This window comes from Mesoplodon bidens (genome assembly GCF_964165515.1).
Source record: "Mesoplodon bidens genome assembly, chromosome: 2".
Taxonomy (NCBI): Eukaryota; Metazoa; Chordata; class Mammalia; order Artiodactyla; family Ziphiidae; genus Mesoplodon; species Mesoplodon bidens.
This window is the reverse complement of record NC_138177.1, coordinates 162,175,251-162,191,383: the sequence shown is the minus strand read 5'-3', so window position 1 is coordinate 162,191,383 and position 16,133 is coordinate 162,175,251. Positions and strand designations below refer to the sequence as shown.

The window sequence follows — 16,133 nt, the reverse complement described above, 5'->3', positions numbered from 1 at the left end:
AGGTCAGAGCTGTAAAACAATCAATGTTTACTGAAATACCGAATGGGATTAATTAACGTTGTATAACCACATTTTTATATTATCTGTAGTTATTCTAAAGTTATGCAATTGTTAAAATATTTATAATAAATAGTATGTTATAGTAAACAGATATGACAGGTGAGGGTAAAAAGCAGCAGACAAGATTGTACAAGTAGTTCCTTTTTTAAATTTGACTGTGCTGCGTGGCTTGTGGGATCTTAGTTCCCCGAGCAGGACTGAACCCAGGCCACGGCAGTGAAAGCGCTGAGTCCTAAACACTGGACTGCCAGGGAACTCCCACAAGGAGTTCTAATATATATAAAAAAAACAAACTTTTTTGAATAGGAAAAAGGCTTGAGAAAAACATATCATAATATTAACAGTGATTATCTTTGGAGTGGTAAAAACGTGGGCTATTTGGTCATTTTCCTGTTTTTGAGTTTTCTTGAAATAGATTATTTTATTATTACTTTTATAATAAAAGTTGCTAATTTCTATACATGTAAATTACATTTTATGTCTTAAAATTTTTTTTTCTGCAATGTTGATATGTTAGATAGAGGTGATGTGTCTATAAATGCATACATGGAACAATAAACACCTTACTTGGGTTACAGTGATAGGATAATAAAGTGGTTGTCCAAAACGCAGTTTTTTTTTTTAAACATCTTTATTGGAGTATAATTGCTTTACAATGGTGTGTTAATTTCTGCTGTATAACAAAGTGAATAAGCTATACATAAACATATACCCCCATATCTCCTCCCTCTTGCGTCTCCCTCCCACCCTCCCTATCCCACCCCTCTAGGTGGACACAAAGCATCGAGCTGATCTCCCTGTGCTATGTGGCTGCTTCCCACTAGCTATCTATTTTACATTTGGTAGTGTATATATGTCCATGCCACTCTCTCACTTCGTCCCAGCTTACCCTTCCTCTTCCCCGTGTCTTCAAGTCCATAAAACGCAGTAGTTTTTGACAGCACAGTCTCCTGAGAGAAAACTCAGGGATGAAATGTGAAAGGATGCCAAGAAGAATTACTATAAGAAGCAGTTGTCACCCACTATGCAGAATACTCACCTGCCGTCTGTGTTATAATGCAGTTCCATCACTGCTCCACTGTGTCCCTTCAATGTAGCATAGTTATCGCAGTCACCATAGACATTCCACAACACTGTTAGGGGGACAGGGGTTCTGTGAGCATTACTAGGCAAAAGAAAACTCATTATTGGCCATGGAAAGGGTACTTATGAATTCACTAGAACAACAATTCTGAAATTATACTCCTTTGGAACACTATTAGTTCTATTAGCTAGATCAATTTTCCTCACATTAAAACAAAAATAATGCAATATTTTCACATTTCATAAAATAAAAACATTTTAGTTAATGGCTATAATTTTTTAAATCTTAAGTGTTTTCCCTGTACTTTTAAGAAGCTGGCACTCACAGCTACTGTCTGCTATGAGTAGAAGCAGACTGCAAAATGATGGTACTTATGGGAAACTCTGGAAACTGTAACTGACTTGAAGGTCACAGGAGAATGACTTTATACTACATTCACTCATTGCAAATGTACTAAATACCTATGCCGGGTGCTGGGGTAAAATAAGGTAAATGAATAGACACAGTTCCAATCCTTAGGGAGCCTGGTCCAGCACAGAGTGAAGTTCGATGAGTGTTATTAAGGAACACTCTATACACAATAAGGTATTTAGAGTTATTTTCCTGCTGATAAAACTGTTTCTAGTTTGTTCAATGAAATTAAGCAAATCAGTAGTTCAAGTATGTTCTGCAAAGATCCTTAAGCCTTCCAGAGACTTGGCCACTACTAAGTTTAAGGAACACAGAACCAGAACACCAAAATCAAAACAGACATCATCCACCCTGAGACACAGTTATAAGCAAAGAGCCAAAAGACTCTTCTTGACCAGTAGCTGAGAATCGGGTAGCAGATCCTATTGATGGACAGGTAGATTATCCAAGTGAGTTGCCACGTCAGGATTCCCTCCTTCCGTTTCATATGCTAAGATTCTGAGGGAATGGATCAAGAGGAGAGCCTCAATATCTTTGGGAAAAAGTTATCTCTCTCCTCTTTACTCCCATTAGCCTGTTAAGCCTAGATCTCCAGTCTTGCTAAATCAGCTCGAGATTTGCCTGCATGAGGACGATGTTCTCAAACTAGAGCGACTCACTTTCCAACTGGTAACAAAATTCCTTCTGTATTTACCACATGGACCCTGAGTTCTACACCCCAAATCATTCAGCATTTTCATGACCCTCTTTTAGCATATTAGCCACATAGTTTGTTAGGTGACCAACTTAGACTTATACTCTCTATGGCACTGAAGGTTTTAAAAAGTAATCACTATTTGGCAGAGAGCAATTACTCCAGATTCAAAAACTATGTCTTACATATCAGTCGGTCAAATCCTGCAGATGCTAAGGTGGATCCATTGGGGTGAAACTTGCAGCAATACACTTCCCCTTCATGTCCTGAGAGAAGCATGATTGGGGCTTGAAGGGAGGAACATCTTGGAGGCCCCTAAACAAAAGAGAGAATTACAGAGTAGTCACTATATACAGGCAAAGGATACTGAAAGGTCAGGGAATGGGGAGTATAAGGAAAAGACAAGGGAAACTGATTGAGTATATTTCTGCTGATTTAGAGAATGGCAACTCTTCGCACATAACTTATGTCTCCAATTTGATACTCTCCTGCTGAAGTTTCCAGTGTCTATCTGTTATACTAACTCTCTTCCTCCCTCACTGTGCTCCCATGCCATACCCAACTTTTAATTAATTAATTAATTAATTAATTAATTAAATTCAAGCGCTCAGTTGCCTGCTTGCCTCCTTTCAAGTTTGACCTCATTTCTTAGGCTGAGTGCCCATATTTTTGTCTTATCATTGTCCTACATCATTTTATAAAAATTAATTAATTAATTAATTATTTTTGGCTGCATTGGGTCTTCGTTGCTGCGCGTGGGCTTTCTCTAGTTGCCGTGAACAGGGGCTACTTTTTGTTGCGGTATGCAGCTTCTCATTGCAGTGGCTTTTCTTGTTGTGGAGCACGGGCTCTAGGCGCACGGGCTTCAGTACTTGTGGCATCTGGGCTCAGTAGTTGTGGCTCATGGGCTCTAGAGCGCAGGCTCAGCAGTTGTGGCGCATGTGCTTAGTTGCTCCGCAGCATATGGGATCTTCCTGGACCAGGGCTCGAACCCGGGTCCCCTGCATTGGCAGGTGGATTCTCAACCACTGCACCACCAGGGAAGCCCTATACCCAACTTTTAACTGCTCAAACACATTAAACTAATTTCTGCCTCAGGATCTTTTACACTTGTTGTTGCCCCTGACAGGAACCCCCTCCGCCTAGATCTTCCTATGTGTGGCTCCTTTCAAATGTTTCCTCTTCAGAAAGTCTTTCCTGGAACACTCAAGCTCAAGCAGCACCCTACCTCCCCTCTGCATTCTATCAACCCTACTGTATTCTCTCACAGCACCTATCACTAACTGAAATTACCTTCCTTATGTGTTTGTTTACATTTTGTTTCCCCTGCCCTGCCACTAGAGAAGCTCTGTGAGTGCTGGAACCCTACCAGTGTAATTCTACACTGTTTTCCCAGTTTCTAGTTTGATGAATGAATGACTGAACTAAGCTTTCCCAAAATCCTGCAGGGTACAGTTATTAAGCAAAGTAGTTTTGATTATGGTCTTGGACATTAAGTCTAGGCTTGGGCAATTCAAAGAAACCTGGGCTGATATTCTTACTTGTCAGACAGAAGAACAAGTACACTATTAATAATCCCCAAATCTCTTCAGTTTTCCAGCTTACTCATTTACTCAAAAAATACTATGTGCCAGGCACTGTTCTACACACTGATAAAACAGGATTGAACAAAATAAACAATGGAGCTTGTGTTCTAGTGGGAAGGAGGGGCAGAAAGGAGGGAGGGAAGGCAGAAACAAGTAAAACATAAAGGTGGTGGTATGTGCTATGGAGAAAAACAAAGCAGCAATGTGGGTTAGTGAGCACAGGGTATTGCAGTTTAAAATAGGCTCGTCAGGAAAGCCTTCACGGAAAAAGTGATACTTCAGCAGAGGTTGGGAGCAGTTGAGTGTGTAAACCATGTGGACGTTTGGAAGAAAAGTAAATCCTAGGGGGAGCAGCAAATGCAAAGGCTTTGTGGCAGGAGCATGGAAGCCAGTGTGCCTGGAGCAGGGTGAGCAATGGAAAATTGGTAGTTCAGAGAGGTCAAGGGAAAGAGGGCAAAAGATTGTCAGGATTTTAGTTTTACTCTGAATGAAGTGAAAAGCCAGGGAAAGGTTTCAGCAGGGGGTAATACGATCTGATGTTTAGAAGGATTCCTCTGGCTGACGGATTGAGAACAGACCGAGCATCCGTGAACAGAAACAGGAATACCATTAGGATCCTACAGCAATAATGCCAGATGAGATAATGATGGTTTAGACCAGGAGCTAGTGATGGAGCTGGCAGAAGCAGTAGCAAGTCTGGATACATTTTGAGGACAGTGCCAGCAGGATTACTGACCAGCTGGTTGAGGAGCTGGGGAGGGGGGTACATATATTTCTTCAGCTGAGCCTAACAGGACCGAGGGAGAGGTGTGATCACCACCTCTATCGTACAAGAAATGTAGTTAAGAGCATGGATTCTGAATTTAAAATCTGTTCCTCTCAGTTCCTAGATAAGTTTGTTTCCCCATCTACAAAAGGGGATAATAACAATTCCTAACTCTCAGGCACTTACCAAGATTAATGGAGTTTTCATATACAAAGAAAGCACTTAGTACAAGAGCTCAATGGATGGTAACTATTCCACGGTTGTTACTAATACTAGTGCAGAGAAACAGAGGGAAAAGCAAGTTGCCCCAAGTCCCAAAGCGAGCCAGTATCTTTCATTTCCTTCCTTCCTTCCCTCATTCATTCATTCATCCATCCACTCTTCCAACTTTCCTGAACGTTTATTCTATGCCGGATCCCTGGAACATTTAAGATTCCAAAGCCCCGGTCCCGGTTTTGAGCTCAAGGTCCTTAAGCCTAATTCTAACGCCTCCTCACAGGGCGGTCGAGATGCCGAAACGGGCGTCAAACGGGGAAACACATGGAGCATCGCAGAGTGTTGGCCGCTCTTACAGTGCTTTTCTGCTTTAACTCCAGGGTGAGAGAGTCCCGTTCCGACCCCGCAGTGTGGGGAAAGGGCCGGTGAGGGATCACCAGGTGCAGCGCTGAGGAGAGAGGAAGAACTGAGGGCCGAAGGCCGCCTGCTCCCTTACTCACCGCTTGCAGCAGAGCTCCCGGCGCCGCCTGCTGCTGCCCGGCTCCGGGGCCCGACCCCGCCGCTCCCAATAGCAATTCATGCCGCGGCCGCTTGACTGGGACCAGCGGCAACTCTGGGGCCTTTCGCTTCTGCTGTTCTATCATGGCGGCAGCCGCTCTCCTCAAGCCGCCACTGACCGCGCCGACACCCTCAGGCACCACACGATTGGCTCCAACTTAGTCTTCCCCCGGAACTTCCGGCTTGGAGAACCCAATCAGCTTCCAATACTCCCCTCTGCACCACCCCCTAGGGAGTCTCCTGTTATTGGTCAGTTCTTTCTGCCCTTATGAGAGTACTATTCCAGGATTGGTGGATAGAGGTGGAGTCCCACCTAGGCGCGCTGTGTCCTGTGGGTGGAAGCTCGCTGACTGGGTTTCGGTGTTGCGCGCAATGCTGCGGCGTGGGGACTGGACGCTGACACCGAGTAAGTGTAAGGAAGGTCGGGGGTGAGGGCAGTGGAATCTGGAGGCGGTGCCTCCGTTATGTGGTCTGAGGCTGGCCCTTCTCAGCTGCAGGTTTGATTGCAAGGGCAGAGGGGGTCCCGAGTTCCTAGCTCTGGTGTGTAGTAGCCTGGGTTCCCTTTCTAGGGCTGGAGCAGAGCTTTGGGGTCTCTGCGCCTGCCTGGGGCCCTCGACGACTGACTTCTTCAACAAGAGCCTTCCTTGTCTAGCCCTGTGCCAGGCGCTTCCAGGGAGAAAAGGCCTGTCTCCCAGCCTCCACTAGGGTCTTCTGACTGAGGAGGCCGACTTGTTTCTGCCATGATTCTGCAGCCTTTTTTTTTCTTAGCGCCTGCTCAGTACTCCTGAGAGAGACGGAGATGAAAGAAATGTCCGACTCTCGGCTTCCAGAGCACAGCCTTGTTGAGAAATTCGGATTCATACCTGTGAACTAGGCCTTCTCCTTAATCGTGCAACTGATATTTATTGTGCAAAGCACTGGGGAGACATTGTGAACCAAACATGGTCCCTGACTTCAGGGTTGTTAGTCCGGTGGGGAAAACAGATGGACATTGTGAACCAAACATAGTCCCTGACTTCAGGGCTGTTAGTCCGGTGGGGGAAACAGATGCTCACCAATGATCTCACTAAGAAATGCAAAGTAAGTGCTGCCTAGGAGAGGAAGCTGGTGTTATGAGTGCCTGGAATAAGCAGGAAGGCTTCTCTAAGGAAAAGATGCCTGAACTGATACCTGAAGGAACAGTTCTAATTAGTTGGGTGAAGAGAGGAAGGCAGCATATGCCATACAGAACAGCATGTGCAGAGGTCCTGTGGCAAATGTGAGGAAAGTGACTAACAGGCACAAAGAGGCCAGTGTGGCCAGGACAAAGGGAACAGAGGGGAATGTGGTACAAGATGAAGCTGGAGGCGGGCAGAGGCCAGACTTTGTAGCTTTTGCTTTAAGACTGATGGGAAATCACTGAGGGTTTTTTTTGCAGGTGGTGGGGTGGGGGAGGCAACTTGATCCCTCAGGCCTTAGTAGTGTGAACAGATTGGAGGGGAGATAGATGCAGATAGACCACTTTGGTGAGAGTTGTTGGCAGTGAAGACTGGGGTATTGGTGGAACTGAGAGCTAGATATTTCCTAGACTCTTCTGCACCTAAGATGAGAATTGAATTTGGAAGTGAGAGGAGGAGGAGAGTGAGAGGCATGCCATTTTGCTGGCAGATACCATAGCAGAGGCCGTGAGTTTCTTAGTCATCAGCTTTTTGGTTTCATGACTTTCTGCAGTGATAGCCATGACTTTCTTGATCATGGCAAAGACTGTTGTTTTGTGGGTTAAGAGGTGTTCCTGGGAAGTTCTACCAGTACTTCCTACAGCCCTTGCAGTAATTTTGTAAGTCACATAATACCTGGCAATAAATCCCTTTCTGTTTAACCTAGCTACAATGTGTTCCAATATGTGCAACTGTACTTCATCAGGGTAGGGGTACTGCCAGTTAGATGAGCTATAAATACAGAGTTAAAGGGAAGTTAAGCTATTGTTTGAATGATGGACTATGGAATCTAAGCTGGATAGGGAGGAAAGTGAAGAAAAAAAGAGGGCTGATAGATTGGAAGAAAATAGAGGTCAGTAGATCAGGATTCTGATGAGGTCAATGAACAGTATTCTCTGCTAGAGGACTTCCATTTATCCTTAAAGACCTACTCAGTTGTCACCTTTTAAACTTCCTTGCTTCCCCCAGGCCCTTCTTCTCTTTCTTGTTTTCTTAATACTTTGAACCTATTCACTAGCACTGATCATACTGCATTGTAATTGGTCACCATTATCCTTACATGACTAGGAAGCCTTTGATGACAGGGACTGTGTTGAAAAGAATGGTTTAGTGACAAGTGTGTGTGGCTCTTGGAATGGCCTAAGATTTATCTCTTTCTAGCTATGAATTTTCGACAAGTTACTTCATTCCTTTAAAACAGAGATATCTATTTTGTAGAGTTGTTTTAAGGATTGAAAGGAGGTTTATGGGGACTTCCCTGGTGGTCCAGGGGTTAAGACTCTATGCTGCCAATGCTGGGGGCCTGGGTTCAATCCCTGGTCAGGGAACTAGATCCCGCATGCTGCAACTAAGAGCCCACATGCTGCATCGAAAATGCCGTGTGCTGCAACTAAGACCCAGCACAGCCAAATAAATAAATAAATATTTAAAAAAGAAAAAAAAAAAAGAAAGGAGGTTTATGAAGTGCCTAGCACAGAGCCTGACATATAAACATCAATAAAGCTGCTGAATTGATAAATTAACTAACAATTTAAAATAGAGTAAAATTAAGTACTTCAGTATTTCAGTAGACAGTTACAAATTTCTGTGTGCTCTATACTGTGGTAAGCACTGGAGAGTTGAAGGATATGATGCAGTGCAAGACAAGGGCATGCTTGGAAGAATTTCACAATCCATAAAGGAAAGAAAAAATATTCGTAAATAGGACTTGAATCCCATCTCCATCATTCATAGCTTTGTAATCTTGAACAAGGTAATTTAGCTTCTCCTGTGTCTTAGTTTCTTCATCTGTAAAATACCTTAACAAACAAAACAATAATTGCCTATCTTGTTAGGGAAGTCAAAAAGGGAATTAACTTAGTTAAGACAAGTAAAGCTTCTAGGTTAAAGGCAAATAGGAAGCACTCAAATATTAGCTATTATTATTAGAAGACTTGGAAGGGACCTTAGGGATTGTTAACTGGTCCTGGGGTCCAGTACCAAAATGGCTAACTCTGAGCAGCCCTTGTCAAGACATTTGACCTCTGTTAGCCTCATTTTCAATTAAATAAGAGTAGTGGACTGAATGACCTTAATAATTGCTTTCAGCTTTCACTTTTTATGAGTCCATTTTTGTTTTTCCTTGTTTCTTACTATTTTTCATCTTTCCTGCCTTTGACCATTTTGTCAACAGATCCATGACCAGAGTGCAAAATGGAAAAAGCATCTGTCTAAGATAGTTACTCTAGAAATTTGATGGGAAGGAGGAAGATTGGGCCACCAGTTTGATATTTGAAAGTCTCCCATCTTTCGACCTACCCAGAGAATTGTGTGGAACTCAGTTCCTTCTCCTACATTCTTTAGACCAGAATGCTTTCTTCTTTCTTTACCTGTGTTTGCCACATAGTAAGGCTCTATTCACTCATTCAAGAAAACTTTGAGTACCTACTGTATACAGGCACTGGGAAGACAAAATCAAATGAGAAATAGTCCTTGGTTACATGTTTGAATGAATAAATCTAGACCCTGCTCATCCTAGCCTCCAGGAATGAAGCGCTTCTAATTACTCCTTACTGGAATCTCTAATTTGGGACGTAGTTAGTGTTAGAACTATATACTACTCTTCAGGGGCTTGCTTCCCTGGTGGTCCAGTGGTTAAGACTCCTCGCTCCCAATGCAGGGGGTCCAAGTTCGTTCCCTGGTCAGGGAACTAGATCCTGCATGCTGCAGCGAAGATTCTGTGTGCCGCAGCTAAGACCTGGTGCAGCCAAATAAATTAAAAAAAAAAAAAAGAACTACATACTCTTCAAAATTTAGATGTGGACTGTGAATTCTTTCTGAGGCAGTGTGGAATAGTGGTTGAGAATGAAGGCTCTGTCATTATTCTGTCTTTGATGTGTCCCAGTATTTTGACTTATCAATTGATTCGCCTCAATTCTTATACATAACTTAAAAATAAATTAAAATCACTTTAACTCTCAGAGGTCTATCTAATTGGTACTGTTAAGTAAAAACAGTAAATCTAAATCTTAAACTTAAAAACAACAACAAAAATCTTGGCCAGATCAGTGAGGTGACACATGAAATGAAGTTTCGAAGGGGCTACATATTATCTTTCCAATTTAATATTATTCTATGAATTGCTCATTGCTTGAGGAGAAGGAGGAGAGGACGTGGTTATTTTTTTTTCCTAATTGCAGGCACATTAAAAAAAAAGCTGACAACACAAAATTATGGAGGTACAGTACAAGTAACCCTTCTTAATGAATCATTTGAGAGTTAAGTTGCTGACTTGATGCCCCATCACCCATGAATACTTCAGTTTTCCTATAATCATGGACATTCTTCTATATAACCATAATATAACTTCTATAATCCGGAAATTAACATTGCATAATTACCTCTAATCCTCAGGTCCCGCTCTTCCATGTTTGGGCACCGACTCCCCATTCTGGATTGCCCCAGTGTGCAAACACCCTTATAATCCTGCTTCTCCCCACACTGGGTTGCTCTTTGTAGATTTCCTCCTCGCCCAACATAAGCTCTGACCTCACTCTGGGCTACCATTCCCCTGCCACAGCTCCCATTCCCATTCCCATGCTATACTTTGCTCTGCCCTTTGTTTTGGGAAGGAGGTGGCTAATAAATAACTGGGTCCTTATTGCTTCCCTCCATATCACAATTGTTTAAAACATTCAAGTAAAATAAAATGCATAAGGAATTTTTTGTTTCTAGAACTATTGCAAGGCAACTTCAAATGGTGTACCTCAATCCTTGTCAATTTACTTCCTTTTTTTTTTTTTTTTTTGTGGTACGCGGGCCTTTCACTGTTGTGGCCTCTCCCGTTGCGGAGCGCAGGCTCAGCGGCCATGGCTTACGGGCCCAGTCGCTCCGTGGCATGTGGGATCTTCCCGGACCGGGGCACGAACCCATGTCCCCTGCATCGGCAGGCGGACTCTCAACCACTGCGCCACCAGGGAAGCCCTACTTCCTCTTTTAAGTCTACAGATGTGGTCCTATTGAACTACACTATATCTGTCTCAATGTTTTATAAACTTTTTAAAAGCAACGGAACTATTTTTTCCAAATGAAATGTTACATAGAAGCTTAATAGGTAAACCAGATCAAAGCAGAATATTAAAAGTAGACCTGTTAAAAGAAGGCCTTCCTCATGTAACCTCCCTTCCCCCTTGCTACCATGACCCACCCCAAAGCTGGGAGGGCAAGTGGGAATCAGCAATAATCACCCTCTGCCTAATGACTGAGGAGAGGCTCCTAGCTTTGCAACTGCTCTGTGTGGGACCTCCCATAACTCAGATTTCTTTGGGGTTCTCCCCCACCTTTGGTATGGAGGCTGTCCTCTGGTTGGTTGACCTAGGGCCCTTCTTTGGCCTTCCTGATCCTGTTTGCCCTAGATACTTCAGAACTGACTTTTTAAAATAAACTTGAGTTAACTGAGAAGCTTCTGGATAACCACTGTACCTCCTTAGGTAGGTTTTTTCCTAGGTATTTTATTATTTTTGATGCGATTGTAAATGGAATTGTTTCCTTAATTTCCCTTTCTGATAGTTCGTTGTTAGTATATAGAAATGCAGCAGATTTTTGTATATTATTTTGTATTTATATTAATTTTGTATCCTTCAACTTTACCAAATTCATTGATGAGCTCTAGCAGTTTTTTGGTGACATCTTTAGGATTTTCTATGTATAGTATCATGTGATCTGCAAATGGAGACAGTTCTACTTCTTCCTTTCCAATTGGGATTCCTTTTGAATAACCACCCTAGAACAACCCTAGGTTTCTACAGAATATAATTCTACAGAATATAATTTTAAAAAAATTTAAAATACCATTTGGGAAGGAGGTGGCTAATAAATAACTGTGTCCCTGGCAACGCTTTACAATTCTGAAATCATAAGGCTGTTACTGTTGTATGACAGGATTTCTCTCAAAAATGCATGCCAATTTCCTGCTTGAAGAATTGCATAGGGTTTCTCAGGCTACAGTTCTACAAAAGGAGCAAATAGGGGAGCTTTAAACTTAGCTGTTCATACTGTTATCACAGCAAAAATCTGTACGAAATAACTTAAGATTGTATTGCTCTTTCTGTGACCTTTGTTTAAAGAAGAACAGTTGATAGACTAAGTTGTTTGAGCTTAGTTTTGATGTCCTAGCTGCTGATGCCTCTGTGGATTCTGTACCTCACGAGTGCTCCTAGAATTGGAGGGATAATTAAGGTTTCTTGATAGAGTTATTGGCCTCAGGTTAATAACCTTTGTTCTAGGATATGAGGTGAGGATGCTGGGCAGAGGGAAGGGAAGGACAAGAGGTGAGACTGGGAAGTGGAAGAGGCAGGATCCACCCAGGCTGTGGTACTTGGATTTAAACTGTTTGTCAGCCATTTCTCAAGAACTGACAAATCTGCCTTCATTCTATCTGTGTACCTTTAATAAAGTAATAAAACCCACTTCTGGCTGACGTAAACAGAAAAGGGGAAGTTTATTATACGGATACAGGTTGTCTTATGGAACTCAAGGGCAGGGATGTTCCTGGGCTTTGGGATGATACTAGAACTAGGGTTTGGAACCTGACGGAATTTTCTTTCATTTCTGTTTTAAGTAAGGCAGTTCAGTTAATGGATGGTTATTGTAAATCAGGAAGACTTTCCAAAAGTAAGACCTGAAGTAATCATCTGAAAGTGTAGGGGTGTGCTCAGGGTTGAGGAGAGAAGGAGGTATTTGCACACGAAAACCCAAGGAAAATAGAGTTTCAGGTCTTATTGATGTCAAGTAATTAGGAGGAAAAAGAGAACTGAGGACTGTACCATTGACTTTATCTTTATGTAGCAGTGATTTATGCAGCAAGTAAAGGGGCATGGTTAAGAGCCACTAGATTGCTGGTTTCTTCCCTGTTTAAAACCAGAAGGCTGAGCAAGAGTACCTCTAAGATCCCTTCCAACTTCAAAGCTCTAAGACTTGGTACTCTGGCAGCATCAGCATCACCTGGGAGGTTGTTAGAAATGCCCCCGGAATTCCCTAGTGGTCCAGTGGTTAAGAATCTGCCTTCCAATGCAGGGGACTCGGGTTCGATCCCTGGTAGGGAAGCTAAGATCCCACATGCCTTGGGACAACTAAGCCCATGTGCCAGAACTACTGAGCCCATGCACCACAACTAGAGAAAAGCCCGCTCGCCTCAACGAAGGATCCCACATGCTGAAATAAATAAATTAATTAAAATAAATAAATTAATTAATTTTTTAAAAAAGAAAGAAATGCCCAATCTCAGGCACCACCCTAGACCTACTGAGTTGCAGTCTGCATTTTAATGATTCATAAATAGTTAAATAAGTTTGATGCATTCAGCAATGGATTATTATATAGGCATTAAAAAAGATGTGTGTGTGTTTGTATATGAATTGCTAAAAAATAATATAAAATGGCTATTAATATGAATTAATGGTTTCATGATTCCATTAAAAAACCTACTTGTACATGTAAAAAAGTCTGAAAGGATATAAACCAAATTGAATTATAGATGATTTTCTTTTCTTCAAATTAATTTGTTATCTGAACTTTTAAAATGAGCATGTGTGGTTTTAATTTCATTGGAGAAAAACATAAGCTATGCTTTCTTTCTGCTTTTTTTGGCTACACCATGCACGGCTTGTGGGATTTAGTTCCTCGAACAGGGATCGAACCTGCACCCTTGGCCATGAGAGTGCAGAATCCTAACCACCAGACCACCAGGGAATTCCCTGTGCTTTTTGAAGTCACTTCAGATTTAACGCCTAGAATAGTGGTTAAAAGCGTGGACTCTGATGTCAGCCAGAGTTTGACTCTACCATTTTCTGGCTTTTTGACATAGGCCTAATAAGTTGGCCTCTGGAAGTCTTGGTTTTCTCATCTACATAATATGATAATTAATAGAACCTACATCTTGAGAGTTTTGAGGATTAAATGAGATATTGGATGCTTAGCACAGTGCCTGGACATAGTAAGTGCTTGATAAATGTTAGCTGTTATTACTATTATTATTCCTTTTTTACAGATCCGTTCACACCCTCCCCCACCAAAAGCTTTCCCTTGGCAAAAGAATAGCAATAATAACAATAAAAACAAAACAGTAGGCTAATGGCCTTGGTAAAGTATCAAATTGAAAAGAAATAAGATAAAGGTTTCCAAAACTCCCCACAGATATAGTGGACAAAAGAGGTTTGGATAAAAGTACATGGTGGGGACTTCCCTGGTGGCACAGTGGTTAAGAATAATCCACCTGCCAATGCAGGAGACACAGGTTCGAGCCCTGGTCTGGGAAGAACCCACATGCTGCGGAGCAACTAAGTCTGCGCGCCACAACTACTGAGCCCGTGTGCCACAACTACTGAAGCCCGTGCGCCTAGAGCCCATGCTCCACAACAAGAGAAGCCACCGCAATGAGAAGCCCCTGCACCGGAAGGAAGAGTAGCCCCTGGTCGCTGCAACTAGAGAAAGCCTGCACGCAGCAATGAAGACCCAACGCAACCAAAAATAAATAAGTAAATAAGTAAATTTAAAAGTACATGGTATTAAATCTAACGGTATTATCCTGTAGGGACAACCTGTGGATCGGCGGCACATTTTTTTTTTTAATTGCAAATGTCTCTCTGTTACCTGTTCTGTTTCTTTGTGACAGGACACTTGAATTAGCTTTAGCAGAAGAGAAATGGAGGAACCATAGAACATTAAGGATGAATTCAGGAAGACCCGAGACCATGGAGAACTTGCCTGCTCTCTACACTATTTTCCAAGGAGAGGTATATTCTTTTGGCTTTGAAAACTTCCCATTTATATTAAGCGTTGATTGAAGGTGAAAAGCAGCTGGGTTTGGAGCTTCTGTCCACTTGAGAATGTCTTGAACATTACAGTTTAAACAGGAAGGGCTAGCAGAACATCTGGCTCCCACATATACCTCCTCTGAGCTCCAGACTTCTAACTACATACTTGGCATCTTCATTTGGATACCTCACAGCATCTCTAATTTATGCTTTTTTCTCTTTTTTCGGCTGTGCTGCATGGCTTGCAGGAATCTCAGTTCCTCGACCAGGGATTGAACCCGGGCCACAGTAGTGAAAGCCCATAATCCTAACCACAAGGCCATCAGGGAACTCCCTCTAATTTATGTTTTAAACTGTATTTTTGGTTTTCTCACCAAATCTGTTCTTCCGGTCTTTCCCATCTCAGCAAACGAACCCATTATTCATTCTGGTACCCACGCTAGAAATCTGGGCATCATCTTTGATTTCTTCCCTTGATTTGATCTTGTTTCCCTCCCTCTCCAGTCCATTATCAAGTACTGTCTTTCTGCCTCCCAAATATGCCTCTGGTGTCTATACTTCTTTATCCCTTTGGCACCCCATTAGTTGAAGTTTTCATCTCTTGCCTGGCCCTCCTGGGCTCCCTCCTTCTTTTGTAGTACACTTCCAATCTGTTTTTCCACATTGCAGCCAGAATAACGATTGATTGATTGATTGATTGATTGATTGATTTGGCTCGCTGCACAGCTTGTGGGATCTTAGTTCTCTGACCAGGGATTGAACCCAGGCCCTTGACAGTGAAAGCCCAGAGTCCTAACCATTGGACTGCCAGGGAATTCCCCAGAATAACATTTTAAAAACAGATTGGACCAAATTGCTTCCTTGAAGTTCTCCGAGGCTTCTCATTATACTTGAATGTATCCAAACTTGTTTTCATGACCCTTACCTGACTTGGCTTCTGCTTACTCTGGTAGTGTTGTTTAGTTCCATTTCCACTCTACTCATGCTGTAACCACTCTGGCCTCCTTATAGCTCCAAACATCTAAGCCTGCTTCCTTCTTAGGACTTTTACACATGCTGTTATTTCTAACTGTCCCATTTTCTCACCAACTTCTTTTCATCTTTTAGGTCTCAGCCCTAATGTCATCTCCTCAGAACTTTTTCCCACCATAAATAAATAGGCTCATGTTATATTTATTTTGTACTTGTTTAAAATCTTTCTTTCTCAGAGGACACTAAGCTCCATGAAGACAGAGCCCTGTCTGTTTTGTTTACTGTTGTATATCTCAGTCCCAGGTAGGTGGGTAGAAAATAGTAGGTGCTCAATACACCTTCATAACTGAGTGAATGATCAATCTTTGAGGGAGGAGACATAGTATTTGTTTAGAGAGCAGAGGCTTTGGAACCAGGCAAAACCTGGATTCCGTCCTAGCTCTTTTACTTACTAACTGTGTGATCCTTGAGATCGTCACTTAATTTCTTTGAGCCTCAGTTTTCTCTTTTGTTAGATGGAGATAAAAACAACTTTCATAGGATTGTGATGATGGTTAAATAAACTATCATCTATAAAAACACAATGCCTGAGACATAGTAGGAATTCATTAACGTTATCGCCCTTTAAAAAATTATTTATTTATTTATTTATTTATTTATTTTTGGCTGTGTTGGGTCTTTGTTGCTGCGTGCAGGCTTTCTCTAGTTGCAGCCAGTGGGAGCTACTCTTTGTTGCGGTGCACAGACTTCTCATTGTAGTGGCTTCTCTTGTTGCGGAGCATGGGCTCTAGGCACGC

At 42.2% G+C, this 16,133-nt stretch overlaps 2 protein-coding genes across 4 annotated transcripts in view; one reads left to right on the top strand and one right to left on the bottom strand.

The window, feature by feature from the left end:
- SNRNP40 (small nuclear ribonucleoprotein U5 subunit 40) overlaps positions 1–5,517 on the bottom strand; it is a 38,384-nt gene extending 32,867 nt beyond the window's left edge. The window contains exons 1-3 of the mRNA XM_081223435.1: positions 5,318–5,517; positions 2,435–2,564; positions 1,100–1,193 (exon numbers count right to left, since the gene is read on the bottom strand). Of these exons, the coding sequence (XP_081079561.1) occupies positions 1,100–1,193; positions 2,435–2,564; positions 5,318–5,461 (368 nt within the window). The 5' untranslated portion in view covers positions 5,462–5,517. The remainder of the gene's footprint in view (positions 1–1,099; positions 1,194–2,434; positions 2,565–5,317) is intronic.
- Positions 5,518–5,693: 176 nt separating this feature from the next.
- ZCCHC17 (zinc finger CCHC-type containing 17) overlaps positions 5,694–16,133 on the top strand; it is a 58,712-nt gene continuing 48,272 nt past the window's right edge. Inside the window, exons 1-2 of one of the 3 annotated variants that reach the window (XM_081223715.1) lie at positions 5,694–5,781; positions 14,223–14,343. In XM_081223715.1, coding sequence (XP_081079841.1) covers positions 14,278–14,343 — 66 coding nt within the window. In that variant the 5' untranslated portion in view covers positions 5,694–5,781; positions 14,223–14,277. Of the gene's footprint in view, positions 5,782–6,141; positions 6,456–13,876; positions 14,086–14,222; positions 14,344–16,133 lie in introns of those variants that run through there. The other 2 variants (XM_081223714.1, XM_081223716.1) reach the window with 2 other exon arrangements.